General features: G+C 39.6%; 1 protein-coding gene across 1 annotated transcript in view; it reads right to left on the bottom strand.

Moving 5' to 3' along the window:
• Positions 1 to 15121, bottom strand: part of cntn4 (contactin 4) — a 368543-nt gene that overhangs the window by 110350 nt on the left and 243072 nt on the right. The window contains exon 12 of the mRNA XM_062997552.1: positions 15 to 144. Coding sequence (XP_062853622.1) covers positions 15 to 144 — 130 coding nt within the window. The remainder of the gene's footprint in view (positions 1 to 14; positions 145 to 15121) is intronic.

Raw genomic sequence — 15121 nt, 5'->3', positions numbered from 1 at the left:
AAAAAAATGCTTACCAATTACTCTGAGCTCTGCATTGGAGTACACCTCCCCGTATTTGTTCCCAGCCACGCACTGGTAGATTCCGGCATCGGACAGCACCAAACGGCTGAACGTCAGAGCGCCGTTAACCACCTGCACCCTTTCCTGTCAGGTAAAAGGGCATATCCACATTAACAGACTTTTAGCTAGATTGTTAATTTGCATAAAAGCACTGGGTGTCAACAGTTGTGTGAATGATGTTTCCCGCTTGGAAACAGAGCCATCTGTAAGTCTGGGTGTTCATTACTAAAGGGGGAAGAATAGAATGGTGGAATAAAAACAACAGCAATAAATTAGTGTGTTTATGATGTAGAACTACAGGGCTGCACTGTTTACATCCAGAGACACACTGTAAGTTTGCATCAGTTTAATGGATAAAGAAAGAGAGAAAAAAGTGAGGAAAGGAACATAACAGAGAGCAATATTTAACCAGCGAGGCTGAGCTTGTATTATTAATCTGACAGGTTAATGGCTCGATTTTATAGAGTTATTTCAAGGATTTGACCTTCAACTTAAACTTTCTACATATGTTGTATTGGGTGACTGCCTCTGAAATGATTAAATGCAAATAAATCAGCGTAAATACACTAAAAATCACAGATCAGTGCACTAATTGACTACCATTTGTACTGCTGAAAAGCATCTCAGATTCAGAGCTATAAAACAGCAGCTGAATAACATTAAATTCGCTAGCAAAAGAATATTAAAATAGTAAAATAAAAGACAGAAAGGCGGCACCGTGGCTCGGTAGATAGCACTGCCTCACAGGAAGGAGGTCCTAGGTTTGATTCCCAGTTGGAATGGACTTGGACTTTCTTTTTTTGTTTTGTTTATGCATTTTCTCCCCTTTTGCTCCAGACTTTAGTGTATCCAATTACCCCATTGCATTATGCTTCCTCTCTACTGATGTTGACCTCCACGTGTGCAGTAGCCGACTGCATATTTTCACCTGCACAAGGTCAGTTCATATGCGGATCAGCTTTGTATACGGAGAGCCACACCCTGACCCTCATTATCCCTCGACTCTGTGCAGCGCCATCAATCAGCCGTGGAGGTCGTAATTGCATCAGTTATAAGGTCTGGCTCCCAGCCTGTATGAACAACAGCCAACCGAACAGCAGAGCTCAGATTTAAAACGACGAGTTCGAAATGTCAGCTCTGGTGTGCTAGCGTGTTTTTTCTTTTTTTGTTGAGTTTGCATGTCAGCATTAATTTGTATGTGTGTTTGCCCTTAATTGAATGGAAACCTGTCTGGGGTGTTTACTACCTTTCGCCTGGTGAATTTTTCCCACTACAACCCTGAATAAAATTAAGCAGTGATAAAACAGGCAATGATCAAAAAGCAATTGAATTTAAATTTCTTTATATAGGGTAAGGTCAAGGCGCTTGTGTACTCAGAATGTTGTCCATCTTAAACACAGAATTGTTGATGATTGTATTCAGCCAGCTGTTTGGTGATGTTTAACATAAAGCACACCACTGTTTTTTTTCTGGTGAAAGTCTCTACCAATTTGATGTCAAACACACCTACTTTCTTATTTGTAAAACAGAAGTTAAATTCAGTATGCCATGTTGATGACATGGCCTAATAGGTTTTTCCTTCCCCTCCTCATGAAAGAAAATTCTTTTGTTGCGGTCTTCAGGCTTCTTATTGGTTCATTGTTCCTCTAATTGTATCCATTTATCTTGTTGCTGGTCATCCTCTTTCTCTTTTACTTTCAACAATTTCAAGTAGTTGGTTCTTCTCATAATATGTCCAAATTAAGGATTTTGGGTTTTTATGATTTCTTAATGTGTTTTTTGTTTTTTTTCGAATGTCATTTGTCTATTTTCTAATCTTCCTTTACGTGCGGCTTATCAGGATTATACAGATTTGTATTTGGGTCAAATTTTTTGAACACAGTAAACGCTCGGGTGGCACAAGAGTCTATTACGCTAGCCCACCACTACGATACAGTGCTATCAGACGGCCGGGTGTCAACACAGGCATGATTGGCTATGTCTTGTGCCTGAGATCAGCCACCAGGATAAAGTACAGTGTATCACAAAAGTGAGTACACCCCTCACATTTCTGCAAATATTTCATTATATCTTTTCATGGGACAACACTATAGACATGAAACTTGGATATAACTTAGAGTAGTCAGTGTACAACTTGTATAGCAGTGTAGATTTACTGTCTTCTGAAAATAACTCAACACACAGCCATTAATGTCTAAATAGCTGGCAACATAAGTGAGTACACCCCACAGTGAACATGTCCAAATTGTGCCCAAATGTGTCGTTGTCCCTCCCTGGTGTCATGTGTCAAGGTCCCAGGTGTAAATGGGGAGCAGGGCTGTTAAATTTGGTGTTTTGGGTACAATTCTCTCATACTGGCCACTGGATATTCAACATGGCACCTCATGGCAAAGAACTCTCTGAGGATGTGAGAAATAGAATTGTTGCTCTCCACAAAGATGGCCTAGGCTATAAGAAGATTGCTAACACCCTGAAACTGAGCTACAGCATGGTGGCCAAGGTCATACAGCGGTTTTCCAGGACAGGTTCCACTCGGAACAGGCTTCGCCAGGGTCGACCAAAGAAGTTGAGTCCACGTGTTCGGCGTCATATCCAGAGGTTGGCTTTAAAAAATAGACACATGAGTGCTGCCAGCATTGCTGCAGAGGTTGAAGACGTGGGAGGTCAGCCTGTCAGTGCTCAGACCATACGCCGCACACTGCATCAACTCGGTCTGCATGGTCGTCATCCCAGAAGGAAGCTGACGCACAAGAAAGGCAGCAAACAGTTTGCTGAAAACAAGCAGTCCAAGAACATGGATTACTGGAATGCCCTGTGGTCTGACGAGACCAAGATAAACTTGTTTGGCTCAGATGGTGTCCAGCATGTGTGGCGGCGCCCTGGTGAGAAGTACCAAGACAACTGTATCTTGCCTACAGTCAAGCATGGTGGTGGTAGCATCATGGTCTTGGGCTGCATGAGTGTTGCTGGCACTGGGGAGCTGCAGTTCATTGAGGGAAACATGAATTCCAACATGTACTGTGACATTCTGAAACAGAGCATGATCCCCTCCCTTCGAAAACTGGGCCTCATGGCAGTTTTCCAACACGATAACGACCCCAAACACAACCTACAAGATGACAACTGCCTTGCTGAGGAAGCTGAAGGTAAAGGTGATGGACTAAACCCAATTGAGCACCTGTGGCGCATCCTCAAGTGGAAGGTGGAGGAGTTCAAGGTGTCTAACATCCACCAGCTCCGTGATGTCATCATGGAGGAGTGGAAGAGGATTCCAGTAGCAACCTGTGCAGCTCTGGTGAATTCCATGCCCAGGAGGGTTAAGGCAGTGCTGGATAATAATGGTGGTCACACAAAATATTGACACTTTGGCCACAATTTGGACATGTTCACTGTGGGGTGTACTCACTTATGTTGCCAGCCATTTAGACATTAATGGCTGTGTGTTGAGTTATTTTCAGAAGACAGTAAATCTACACTGCTATACAAGTTGTACACTGACTACTCTAAGTTATATCCAAGTTTTAGTTCTATAGTGTTGTCCCATGAAAAGATATAATAAAATATTTGCAGAAATGTGAGGGGTGTACTCACTTTTGTGATACACTGTATATAAAGTGTATATATACTGTATATATAAAAAGCTAATGTTACCTTACCAATTTTGGACAGTATTGCTTTTGATGTATATAATGAATTGCTAAATGGAGCAATGCTGTGATTTGCGTGGAGGCTTGCAGTTTTGTTGCTTCTCATGTGAATGAGCCCTTACATTTAATGAGAATTCATACACTGTGATGTGTGTGGGTAATTGCTAAAGGATTGTTTAATAAATCAATTACATTAAATCCAAAACACAACAAAGTGAAGGGGTCTGAATACTTTCTGAATCTGCTGGAGTTTCTTGAAAAATATTGACCTTATCTAAAAATACTACACCAATGCAATTTTATTATTCGCACACTAGCCCATGAATAGTGGCTCACATAGGCCATAAATATTGGATCACATTTACTGACAATATCACCATTTCTGTTCTGCAGGACAGGGTCTGAGAGCAAAAACTCTCTTTTTCTTCACTGGAGGGGGGTAATGACCATTCCTACATTGTGCAGTCTTTCTTCTTACGCTACCAAACTGCTGTAATATAATTTTCCTATTTTCTCCACATAAAGATATAGCCGGTAGATGTTTCAAGGCTTATAAAATGTGAAATCATCCTAAAAATGAACAGAATGAACATTTCCTATCTATTTACAGATCTCTGTGATACTCTCACATTTCTCTCTGTCCTTAAGCTCATGTACTTTTTGTAGCCTGCAATGAAATCAATGTCCACTAGTGCAGGGACATTTTGGCAAATATTTTTAAAATGCTGACACTGTAATTTCCAGGTTGAGGTGTAACGTATGTTTAAAAGAAAAACAGACAAAAGAAAGAAAGAATTGCTAACAGGTGTAAAATCTAATATAATATTGACCTCGGTTTGTACACAGGGGTACAGTTATGTTGCCGCCAAGTCCAAAATTTAATTTATATATATATATAATTCATTTACACACCTGTCAAATATGAGTGTGTTTTAGGGGTAAAAACACACGCTGGAACACCGGAGCTGGGATCTCGAAATTATCGTATCGAATCTTAGCTCTAACTGCCGGCTGGGCTGAGCGGCCACATGAACAACGATTGAATGTTAAGAGCAATGCTCAAGAGTCCAGAAGTGACAACCTGGCAGTGGTGGCACAGTAACTTTCACTAAATGACTAGTCCAGTACTTTAATCACTAGGCTACCACTGCCCCACCCTGTGTGCTTCCTCTGACATGGGTGTCTACATTTAAATGTGCCCCCATTGCTTAAATATTAATAATAATAATAATAATAATAATAAATGAATAAATAAGTAAATAAATAAATAATGCCTCTGTTGATACTTCTGTTGATCACACTTATTGTAGTTCTGAGCTCACCCTATTTTAGCATTTAGCAGACGCTTTTATCCAAAGCAACTTACAGTACTGTTACACTATACAGTCTAAGCAATTGAGGTTTAAAAGCCTTGCTCAAGGGCCCAATAGGGGCATTTCATGCCCACATTGCAGCCACATTTGAATGGGGTGTTAAGTAAAGATGCTGCCATGCCATGTTAATATGTGGTGTTAAGTAAAGGATTAATTGGGCGGCACGGTGGCTAAGTGGGTAGCACTGTCGCCGCACAGCAAGAAGGTCCTGGGTTCGATCCCTAGTTCGCATGTTCTCCCGTGTCTGCGTGGGTTTCCTCCGGGTGCTCCGGTTTCCTCCCACAGTCCAAAGACATGCAGTCAGGTTAATTGAAGATACAAAATTGTCCATGACTGTGTTTGACATTAAACTTGTGAACTGATAAATCTTGTGTAATGAGTAACTACCGTTTCTATCATGAAAGTAACCAAAGTGTAAAACATCACGTTAAAATCCTAATAAACATTGTAATTTACATTGTCAGCATTTAGCAGACGCTTTTATCCAAAGCGACTTACAGAACTGTGACAGTATACAGTCTAAGCAATTGAGGGTTAAGGGCCTTGCTCAAGGGCCCAACAGTGGCAACCTGGCAGTGGTGAGGCTTGAACCAGCAACCTTTGGATTACTAGTCCAGTACCTTAACCACTAGGGTACACCTGTCCCTAATAAACAAACATAAATGATTAATTTACATGCTTGAAGGGTTAATGCAGCCACAATTGACTGTATGATGGATTTGGTGTGCTATACATTATTGGTAAAATAGCTCGAGTGGCACTATCAGTCACTATCAAGAACTTGGGTACAGGCACACAGGCACAAGTGACAGTGTCTAAGGAAAAAGTGGTCAAACGGGTTCTTTATTGCTGATGTAATTACAGCCTTACAGCTGGCTGGTCGAGGTACTTGCATGAGGTTGATTCATATATGATAGCTGATAGTAGTTTGTACACAATAATGCTCCATGTGAGATTCTGTCTCTGACAGGTTAAAAAAAAAAGGTGGCGACTGCACATGTAGGAGGCGCATAATTGCCTGCAGGTAAGTTACAATTAGGGATAAAAAAAAAATAAAGAATAAATAAAAAAACAGAATACAATTAGAAGCCGTTGATGAGTAAAAGATGCATGTGTGAAAGTTAAACAGTCAGGACAAAAGTAAGCTGTAATGATTTGGGTTTTGAGTAAAAAAGAGGCTTGAGTAGGCACAGAGTGTTTCTTAACAGGGAGGCTACAAAAGAATAACAACACGTTGGATCAGACATCGATTAATGAGGGGGATTTCATGGCAGCAATAAAAAATGACAGCTAGAAATATGGTGAAGATGCAAGAATAAAATACGCTCACTCTCTCTCTCGTGCACACACACTGATCCCACATCTCCGATCCCACTAGGCAGAAATTGAATTACATTCAAATACCATCCAGCTCACCTGGTCATATTGTACACTGAAGGATAATTCAATTACAGTCTCATTCCAGGTGTGTGTATGCTTATATACTGTATATGTCATATTGTACACTAAATGACAGTACAATTTCAGTGCCCTTCTATACGTGTGTGTTCATGTATTTATGTTTATGTACACTGATCAGCCATAAAATCAAAACCACCTTCTTGTTTCTGCACTCAATGTCCATTTTATCAGCTCCACTTACCACACAGAAGCACTTTGTAGTTATACAATTACTAACTGTAGTTCATTAATTTCTCTGCATGCTTTGTTAGCCCCCTTTCATGCTGTTCTTCAATAGTCAGGACCCCCACAGGACCACCACAGGGCAGGTATTATTTGGGTGGTGGATCATTCTTAGCACTGCAGTGACACTGACATGGTGGTGGTGTGTTAGTGTGTGTTGTGCTGGTATGTAGTGTGTGTTGTGCTGGTATGAGTGGATCAGACACAGCAATGCTGATGGAGTTTTTAAACTGCTGTACTGAGAATAGTCCACTGACCAAAAACATCCAGCCGACAGCGCCCTGTGGGCAGCGTCCTGTGACCACTGATGAAGGTCTAGAAGATGACCAACTCAACAGCAGCAAATAGATGAGCGATCTTCTCTGACTTTACATCTACAAGGTGGACCATCTAGGTAGGAGTGTCTAATAGAGTGGACAGTGAGTGGACACGGTATTTAAAAACTCCAGCAGCACTGCTGTGTCTGATCCACTCATACCAGCACAACACACACTAACACACCACCACCATGTCAGTGTCACTGCAGTGCTGAGAATGATCCACCACCTAGATAATACCTGCTCTGTGGTGGTCCTGGGAGAGTCCTGACCATTGAAGAACAGGGTGAAAGCAGGCTAAAAAAGTATGCAGAGAAACAGACGGACTGCAGGCAGTAATTGTAGAACTACAAAGTGCTTCTATATGGTAAGTGGAGCTGATTAAATGGTCAGTGAGTGTAGAAACAAAGGGGTGGTTTTAATGTTATGGCTGATCAGTGTATGTCAACACACACTCCCATACAAACATACACACACATAGAATGGCACTGTAATATGACTACAGCTAAGGTTATACATTTCAGTTATTCTCTCTCTCATTCCTCATCAAATTCTCAGCAGCTAATGTGGTGTTTAAAGACAATAGGAAAGTAGGGCAGTGGCAGCTTAGTGGTTAAGTACTGGAATAGTGATCAGAAGGTTGCTGGTTTAAGCCCCACCACCACCTCCACCCTTTGGATAAAAGTGTCTGCTAAACATGGTAAATGTAAATATTTGTAATAAAGACTGATGCCAGGACATTTGCAGTGATGAAACCAGGTAAGAAAATGCCCCTGGCATAAAAAACATATGGTGATGTTCACAGTTTAGCAGAGCATGGCTAGATTCTTTCAATTAATTTAGCTTTAACAGTCTCTTTAAATCAGCAGTTTTCGCAACAGACTTTAGTCAACCCATCTGCAGCACCAGGTTCTTTAATGCACATAAGAGACAGATGGGAAGCTTTTTTATGTCTGCCCCATGTCAACACAGTTAGTGGAGTGGGTGCCACATGATATCAGGGTCCTGGGAATCTGGGTTTAAACCTCTAATCTGGTCATTGACAGCAATAGTTTCTTCTGCTCAAGTACGATTACTCCAGGTACTCAGGTTTCCCCTCTCCTTCACACAAAATGCAAAATGTGTTTTTTTTTTATTATGTACTGTTGTACGGTTTGTCACTGTACACATTTTATTGAAATGTACCCCCATAAGACTCCCACTGATCAGATGCTGTGTGAGTGTTTGACCAATTTTCAGCACTGCAATGACACTAATTTAGTAATAACATGGTGGTGTGTTGTACAGGCATTGTCAATACTGGGAGGGGAATAGAGCTAAAACTATGTACTCATGTAGTCAGAAAACGTTTACTGATAAATGGCTAAAGCAAGATTAACACACACTGTGCATGAAAAAAATAGCTTTAGTCTCTAACTGTATACCTACAAGAGCTAACAGGGTATGTATTCTTAATAAGGTGCTGGTAAGTTTACACAGTGGATAGATAGATAGATAGATAGATAGATAGATAGATAGATAGATAGATAGATGGATGGATGGATGGATGGATGGATGGATGGATGGATGGATGGATGGATGGATGGATGGATGGATGGATGGATGGATGGATGGATACTTTATTGATCTTTAGTCTTAAGGAGATGACAAAGTGCACAGTGTAACATGGGCCACTGTCAGTTAATGTATACCCATAAATTATATGGCTAGTGTAGCTCATTCAGTTATCAACGAATATATACACCAGATAATAAAATATTACCTAATAAATAAATAATAAATAAAATATTATGTAATAAAATATTATCTAATAAAATGTCCATTAAGGTCTATAAGGTGTAATATATTTGTCATATATTATATATTATATATATATACTATATATTATATATTATTATATAATATATAGTATTACAGTATATATATATATAATTCATAATGTGTCATATATTTTAATAGGATTTATGTTTAAACTCCAAACATGCCAGAATAACACCTGAGAATAACGACACTATGAACCCACACAGCTGTAACATTTGCAAAATGTTGGCTTGGCACTGCCCTTGGCCTATCCTTGCTCGTTAACAATTAAGCTTTTAATTTGTGATCTTTTTCTACCCAATCCCAATTTTCTACCTTTCCTGTGGAAAGTTACAAAACAGGTGCTTTTCACATTTGTAGTTCCACAAACTACGTACTTTGCAGTGGAGGATAATCACTTCTTATTTAATTCCACTCAATTCAATTTCGTAGTAGAGTATTAACAGTAGACAGTGTTTTTAGGGTGAGAAAATAATATTGAAAAAAAGAAAGTCCTCATCTTAATGACATTTTCAGTCAATGTCATTATTATAAACAATCTCTAAGAGAAACCATGTTCTACAAGAAGCCTCAGGGATTCAGAGATACCAGTTATGATCAGGCCCCATTAGCAATGTTTGGATACGCATGACAGAAGCAATAACAAGGATCCTCATTAATTAAGCTTAATAAACATTAATGAGTGGCATAACTCTTGAGCTTCCTTTTCTGTGGCATCTGTGACCTTTAGTTACACAATTAATTAGAGTGCTGATTAGACAATGACATTTGGAAATCGTGATATACTCTGTTAATTCATTCATTTATCTAATCAAGCAGTTAGCATTTTGTCAGTAAAATATGAGTTAATAGAATGTCAGCTATGATTTTCGCAAGACTCTGGCAGTAGTAGCTCAACAGTTATTCTTTTGAACGTCAGGGTAGCCAGAGAGTCATATTGGACTCTTGAGTAATGCCTTATTCTCAAGAACATGTTTAGAATTTATTAGACGATGCTTAGACGTGAATTGCTGTTTAGTTGTAGGTGTGTTTGTGGGCTGAGATCGTATTAATTACTTTAGCACAGGGGACCTCATGCAGGGTAACAAACAACCACACCACTTTAATTATTGAAATCATAGAGCAATTTGGAGCAGCCAATTTACTTACTGGCTTGTTTGCAGAAGGTTATGTCACAGTAACAGTTTATTTTAATAAGCACCTAACAATGCTATCTAATGGTTCTGTGTTCTTGCATTATTATATTGTCCCAATGTTGTGACTAGGCAGCTTTGGTCACTTGATGAGAGGTTTGCATCTTGTGTGAAATGCACCATCTTGTACACAGCTAAACCCACTTGTTGTTTTTAGATGCACACCTCCAAGGCGGCTAGCCACCGGCGAAGTGAATGTACAGTATCACCTCACACCCCACTGGCTGGCATCTAGCCATTTCTTAGCTGACTAGGTATAGAAGTCACAAGTTAGCTGTTAGTGGTCACAAGTGAGACTGCAATATCACTCTCATTGTGCATCATGGTACAGCAGATGTCCTCTACAACCATAGCCTAGCCTTCAGCTTAATTAATAGAAGTATGCACCAGAACTTGGGAGTTTATCATACTCCAATAATGAATAGAATGTGGAATGTGATGGGATCAAAAGCTTCTTGGTAAGTCTCATTTGAAGATGTGACTTTTGCATTGCAGATATTGATTTGACCCTGAAACCACCCTTTATAAGTAGAATTAGCCTTTGATATATGCGGTCCTAATTTCATTACTTTCTGCATATTTTTTCAAATAACTGGTTTTATATTTTCATATATAATGCAATATTTGTTTATTTATTTATTAGGATTTTAACGTCATGTTTTACACACTTTGGTTACATTAATGACAGGACAGGTAGTTACACAAGATTTTTCAGTTCACAAGTTTAATGTCTGTTACGCCTCGCTGACAGGTAGCGTAAAACAAAATGTTAGTCGGTATTCCCCTCCCACTTTGTGTTTAGCAGGTTTCGGCGAATCGATCGCAGACGGAGCAGAGGTGTCCCGGGAGTGATAGCAAATAGATCGCTGCTATTTCTTGGAGGCGGAGCGCGGACCACCAATCGGAGCAGCGCACCTGCGTGCAGGAGGAGGGACATTTTCTTTAACAAGCAGCGGACTGCCAGTTGTCGGGGAGCCACTGCCTTTGACGGATGTGCGCTCCTTAGTTAGTGCTGGCTGTGTTTTTGGTGTCCTTAGTGTGCTATAACCCGTTTTCTTGTCATTTCTGTGTAGTCTTTGTAATTAGTGTTGTGTACTGTGTAAAACGTTGTGATCATTGTAAATAGAAAGTGTTTGATAATTTGATAATTGTAATAGAAGTTTTGCCCACTGTAAATATTACCCCACGTCCTCTGTATAGCACTTATCTTTAATAACGTATAAAAACAAACGTCACCGCAATCGTTCTGACTCAGTTTCATCTGTTCGGGGTTTTCTTTGTTTCCATTTTTATGTTGCGCCCCGACCCCTGGACAGGGACGTAACATGTCAAACACAGTCATGGACAATTTTATATCTCCAATTCACCTCACTTGAATGTCTTTGGACTGTAGGAGGTAAACAGAGCTCCCAGAGGAAACCCACACAGACACAGGGAGAACATGCAAACTCCACACAGAAAGGACCCAGACCGCTCCACTTGGGAATCAAACCCAGGACCTTCTTGCTGTGAGGTGACAGTGCTGCCCACCGAGCCACTGTGCTGCCACCCATATTGTAATAAGACAATATGAACATGGATAAACACAAAACAGTTTATAAATAGTTATTTTATTTAAAATTATTATACCCTCTTATTATTACAAATCGATTAACTTTTAACTATTAACTTGTTGTGGCTCCTTAAGCGGCAGCATCTGCAAGTAAATGCTTCTAATAACTTCTGCATTTTGGCTCCTGTTTAAGTTCATGCCACAGCATGTCAATGGGTTTAAGTCAGAACGTTGACTGGGCCACCCTAAATCCTTCATTTAGTTTCCTTTAAGCCGTTCAGGGATGAACTTGCTCATGTGCATTGAATCATTGCAAAGTTGTATAACCCAGTTTTGCTTTATCTTTGGATTATGTTCATTCTACTTCAGGATTTTTAGAGCAAAAGTCCCTAAAAATGCAAAACATTCCCACACAGTAATCACAGTAATACCACCATATTTAATTATATTTTATTGTGAAATGCTGTGTTAACTTTATGTTAGATGTAAAAGTTCTACTCTTAAGCCATCAGTCCACATAACATTATCCCAAATGTCTTGGGGTGATTAAGGTGTTTTGTTTAGCAAATTTAAAAGTAATAGTGGAATCACACAGTCTGATCTAAACCAAGCAAGGCCTGCAGTTTCTCAGATGTTCATCTGGGTTGTGAGTTCCTGTATGAGTCATTACATTCATCTGGGAAAATTTTAGTATGCCACCTACTTCTGGGAAGATACACTTCTGTTCCAAGCTTTCACCATTTATATGATACAAAATAATGATTCTCATTATGGTCTCAGCAAGTCTCAGAGCCTTGGAAATAGCTTTGTAACCTTTTTAAATGGGTATATTTGAATTACTTTACTTGGAGATTGATGTTTAGTTTATTGATGTTTAGATTCAACAGAACTGGTAGTAGTGTGTGTTCAGTCTAGCCCACATGTGTCAAACTCAAGTCATTTTATGTGGCCCGCAAGAGCTTAAAAGACGTATGATTGTCTTAAATACACTGTAAAATCAAACATAAACTGCATCTCCCACAATGCATGTCGATTTTGTGACCCACAAAGTGACCGCATCCCACCACTAGATGTCAGTGTTTCCACATCATCGTTTAACTGAGGCGGTTTTCCAACAAGTGATGTTGAGAAATATTTACAAATAATCCCAAAATGTACAAGAAGAGAAAATTGAAGCAGAAGGAAGGGAATTTAATAAAAGATGGGAAAGTGAATACAAGTTGTGCTTCAAGAAGAAAAACCGGTACGTCTCTTGTGTTATGAGGCCGTGTCTGTGGTAAAGGAGTACAATATAAATGTACATATACATTTTAAATATACAGCATAAATTTGGCATTTTGACACCAAACACATAATTTAGCCTCCAAGAAAAACAACAAATTGTCCAAGACTCAAAAGGCAGACTGCAATCACAGCAGGATACGTTACAATCGGCCCTCTGATGTGGCCCTTGGTGAAAATGAGATTGACACCCCTGATCTAGCCGATACTAATTGTCAACTAGTTTATTGGATTATTGAGAAGCCAAGAGGGTAAAACTATTTTTGGTTTGTGTTGGGTAACTTTTTCTATTCACAAATAAATTAAGAGATAAGTATTGATAACATTTTTTTATAAAGGAGACAAATGACACTGGTCAGAATAACACATACCTCATACCAATCGCAAATATACAATCTTTAGGTTTATTGATTTGCCTAGTTTCATTTGCCAACGTGCAAATTTCCATAAGCATATTTATTTATTTATTCAGTTTGAACCACACACAGGAGCCAACGGAACCATGCAGAGGAGCCAACTTTCAATCTATACTGAGTAATGCTACTGCATAATAAAGAAAAAAAAATGATGAATTTTGGAAAACTGAGCCACTTATACGTATATCCATCACCATAATGGCACATCCAGACAGTCAACAAACTGAAGTTAAAAGCTCATGTTACATGTAAGTATATAAAATAAATCATCATTCATTGTGTTGCAGTGTGTTTCTATAATAGAGAGAGTAAATGCAGAGACAGCATGTTTGGTAGCCAGTTTGGGTTTATAAGCCCTCTTCCATGGGCCTGTGGGACAAAAGAGATTAAATTCTGCTCTCTGAGTTTTAGAGATTTAATAGAAGATTACAGTGCCTTGTCACTGTGTTCTAAAAAAGGTGGATCATTTCGTCATTTGTTTGAATTTAGCTACATTTAAACAGGGTCTTTAGCCAAGAAAAACATACTGATTCATTACAGAATATATTTATTATGTTATACACTGACCAGGCATAACATTATGACCACTAACAAGTGAAGTGAATAACACTGATTAATTCTTTTAAGGATAGGATTTGGGCGAGTTTGACAAGGGCCAAATTGTGATGGCTAGACGACTGAGTCAGAGCATCTCCAAAACTGCAGCTCTTGTGGGGTGTTCCCGGTCTGCAGTGGTCTGTATCCATAAAAAATGGTCCAAGAAAGGAACAGTGGTAAACCAGCGACAGGGTCATGGGTGGCCAAGGCTCCTTGATGTTAAGGCTGGGAAGAGAAGGCTGGCCCGTGTGGTCAGAACCAACAGACGAACTACTGTAGCTCAAATTGCTGAAGAAGTTAATGCTGGTTCTGATAGAAAGGTGTCAGAATACACAGTGCATCACAGTTTGTTGCGTATGGGGCTGCATAGCCGCAGACCAGTCAGTTGGGAAGGTGGTCATAATGTTATGCCTCATCGGTGTAATAATAAATGTGTTTGTTTAGCAAGGTCATGAGTCTGCGAGCGCTCGGATCGAGTTGTTGAACAGCTCACACATAACAATTGAGAATGAGGCGAACGCCTCGTTTATGTAAGCGCACAGCCTGCCGGGTGGCAGAGCTGAGATTCGTACCACTGAGTTTGAGATGTCAGCTCTGGTGAGCTAGAATGTTATACCCCTGCGCCACATTAATACTTTTTTGACTAAATGGGCACAAGTCACCATGGACACACTTGTGAAAAGCTTTTCCAGAATAAAGGCTGTGATAGATGCAAATGTTGTCAACTCTACACATATACAGTGGGGGAAATAAGTATTTGATCCCCTGCTGATTTTGTAAGTTTACCCCCTTACAAAGACTTGAACAGTCTATAATTTTTATGGAAGGTTTATTTTAACAGAGAGAGACAGAATATCAACAAAAAATCCAGAAAAAAAACATTAAATAAAAGTTATAAATTAATTTGTATTTAATTAAGGGAAATAAGTATTTGATCCCCTACCAACCAGCAAGAATTCTGACCCCCACAGACCGGTTATGTGCCCATGAGGCACACAAATTAGTCCTGTCCCTGTATAAAAGACTCCTGTCACAGAATCAGTTTCTTCCATTCAAATCTCTCGACCACCATGGGCAAGACCAAAGAGCTATCAAAAGACGTCAGGGACAAGTTTGTAGACCTGCACAAGGCTGGAATGGGCTACAAGACCATCAGCAAGAAGCTTGGTGAGAAAGAGACC

The sequence above is a fragment of the Trichomycterus rosablanca genome, chromosome 6, assembly GCF_030014385.1.
Source record: "Trichomycterus rosablanca isolate fTriRos1 chromosome 6, fTriRos1.hap1, whole genome shotgun sequence".
Lineage (NCBI taxonomy): Eukaryota > Metazoa > Chordata > Actinopteri > Siluriformes > Trichomycteridae > Trichomycterus > Trichomycterus rosablanca.
Note: the sequence above shows the minus strand (reverse complement) of the source record. Positions and strands in the feature narration are given on the sequence as shown.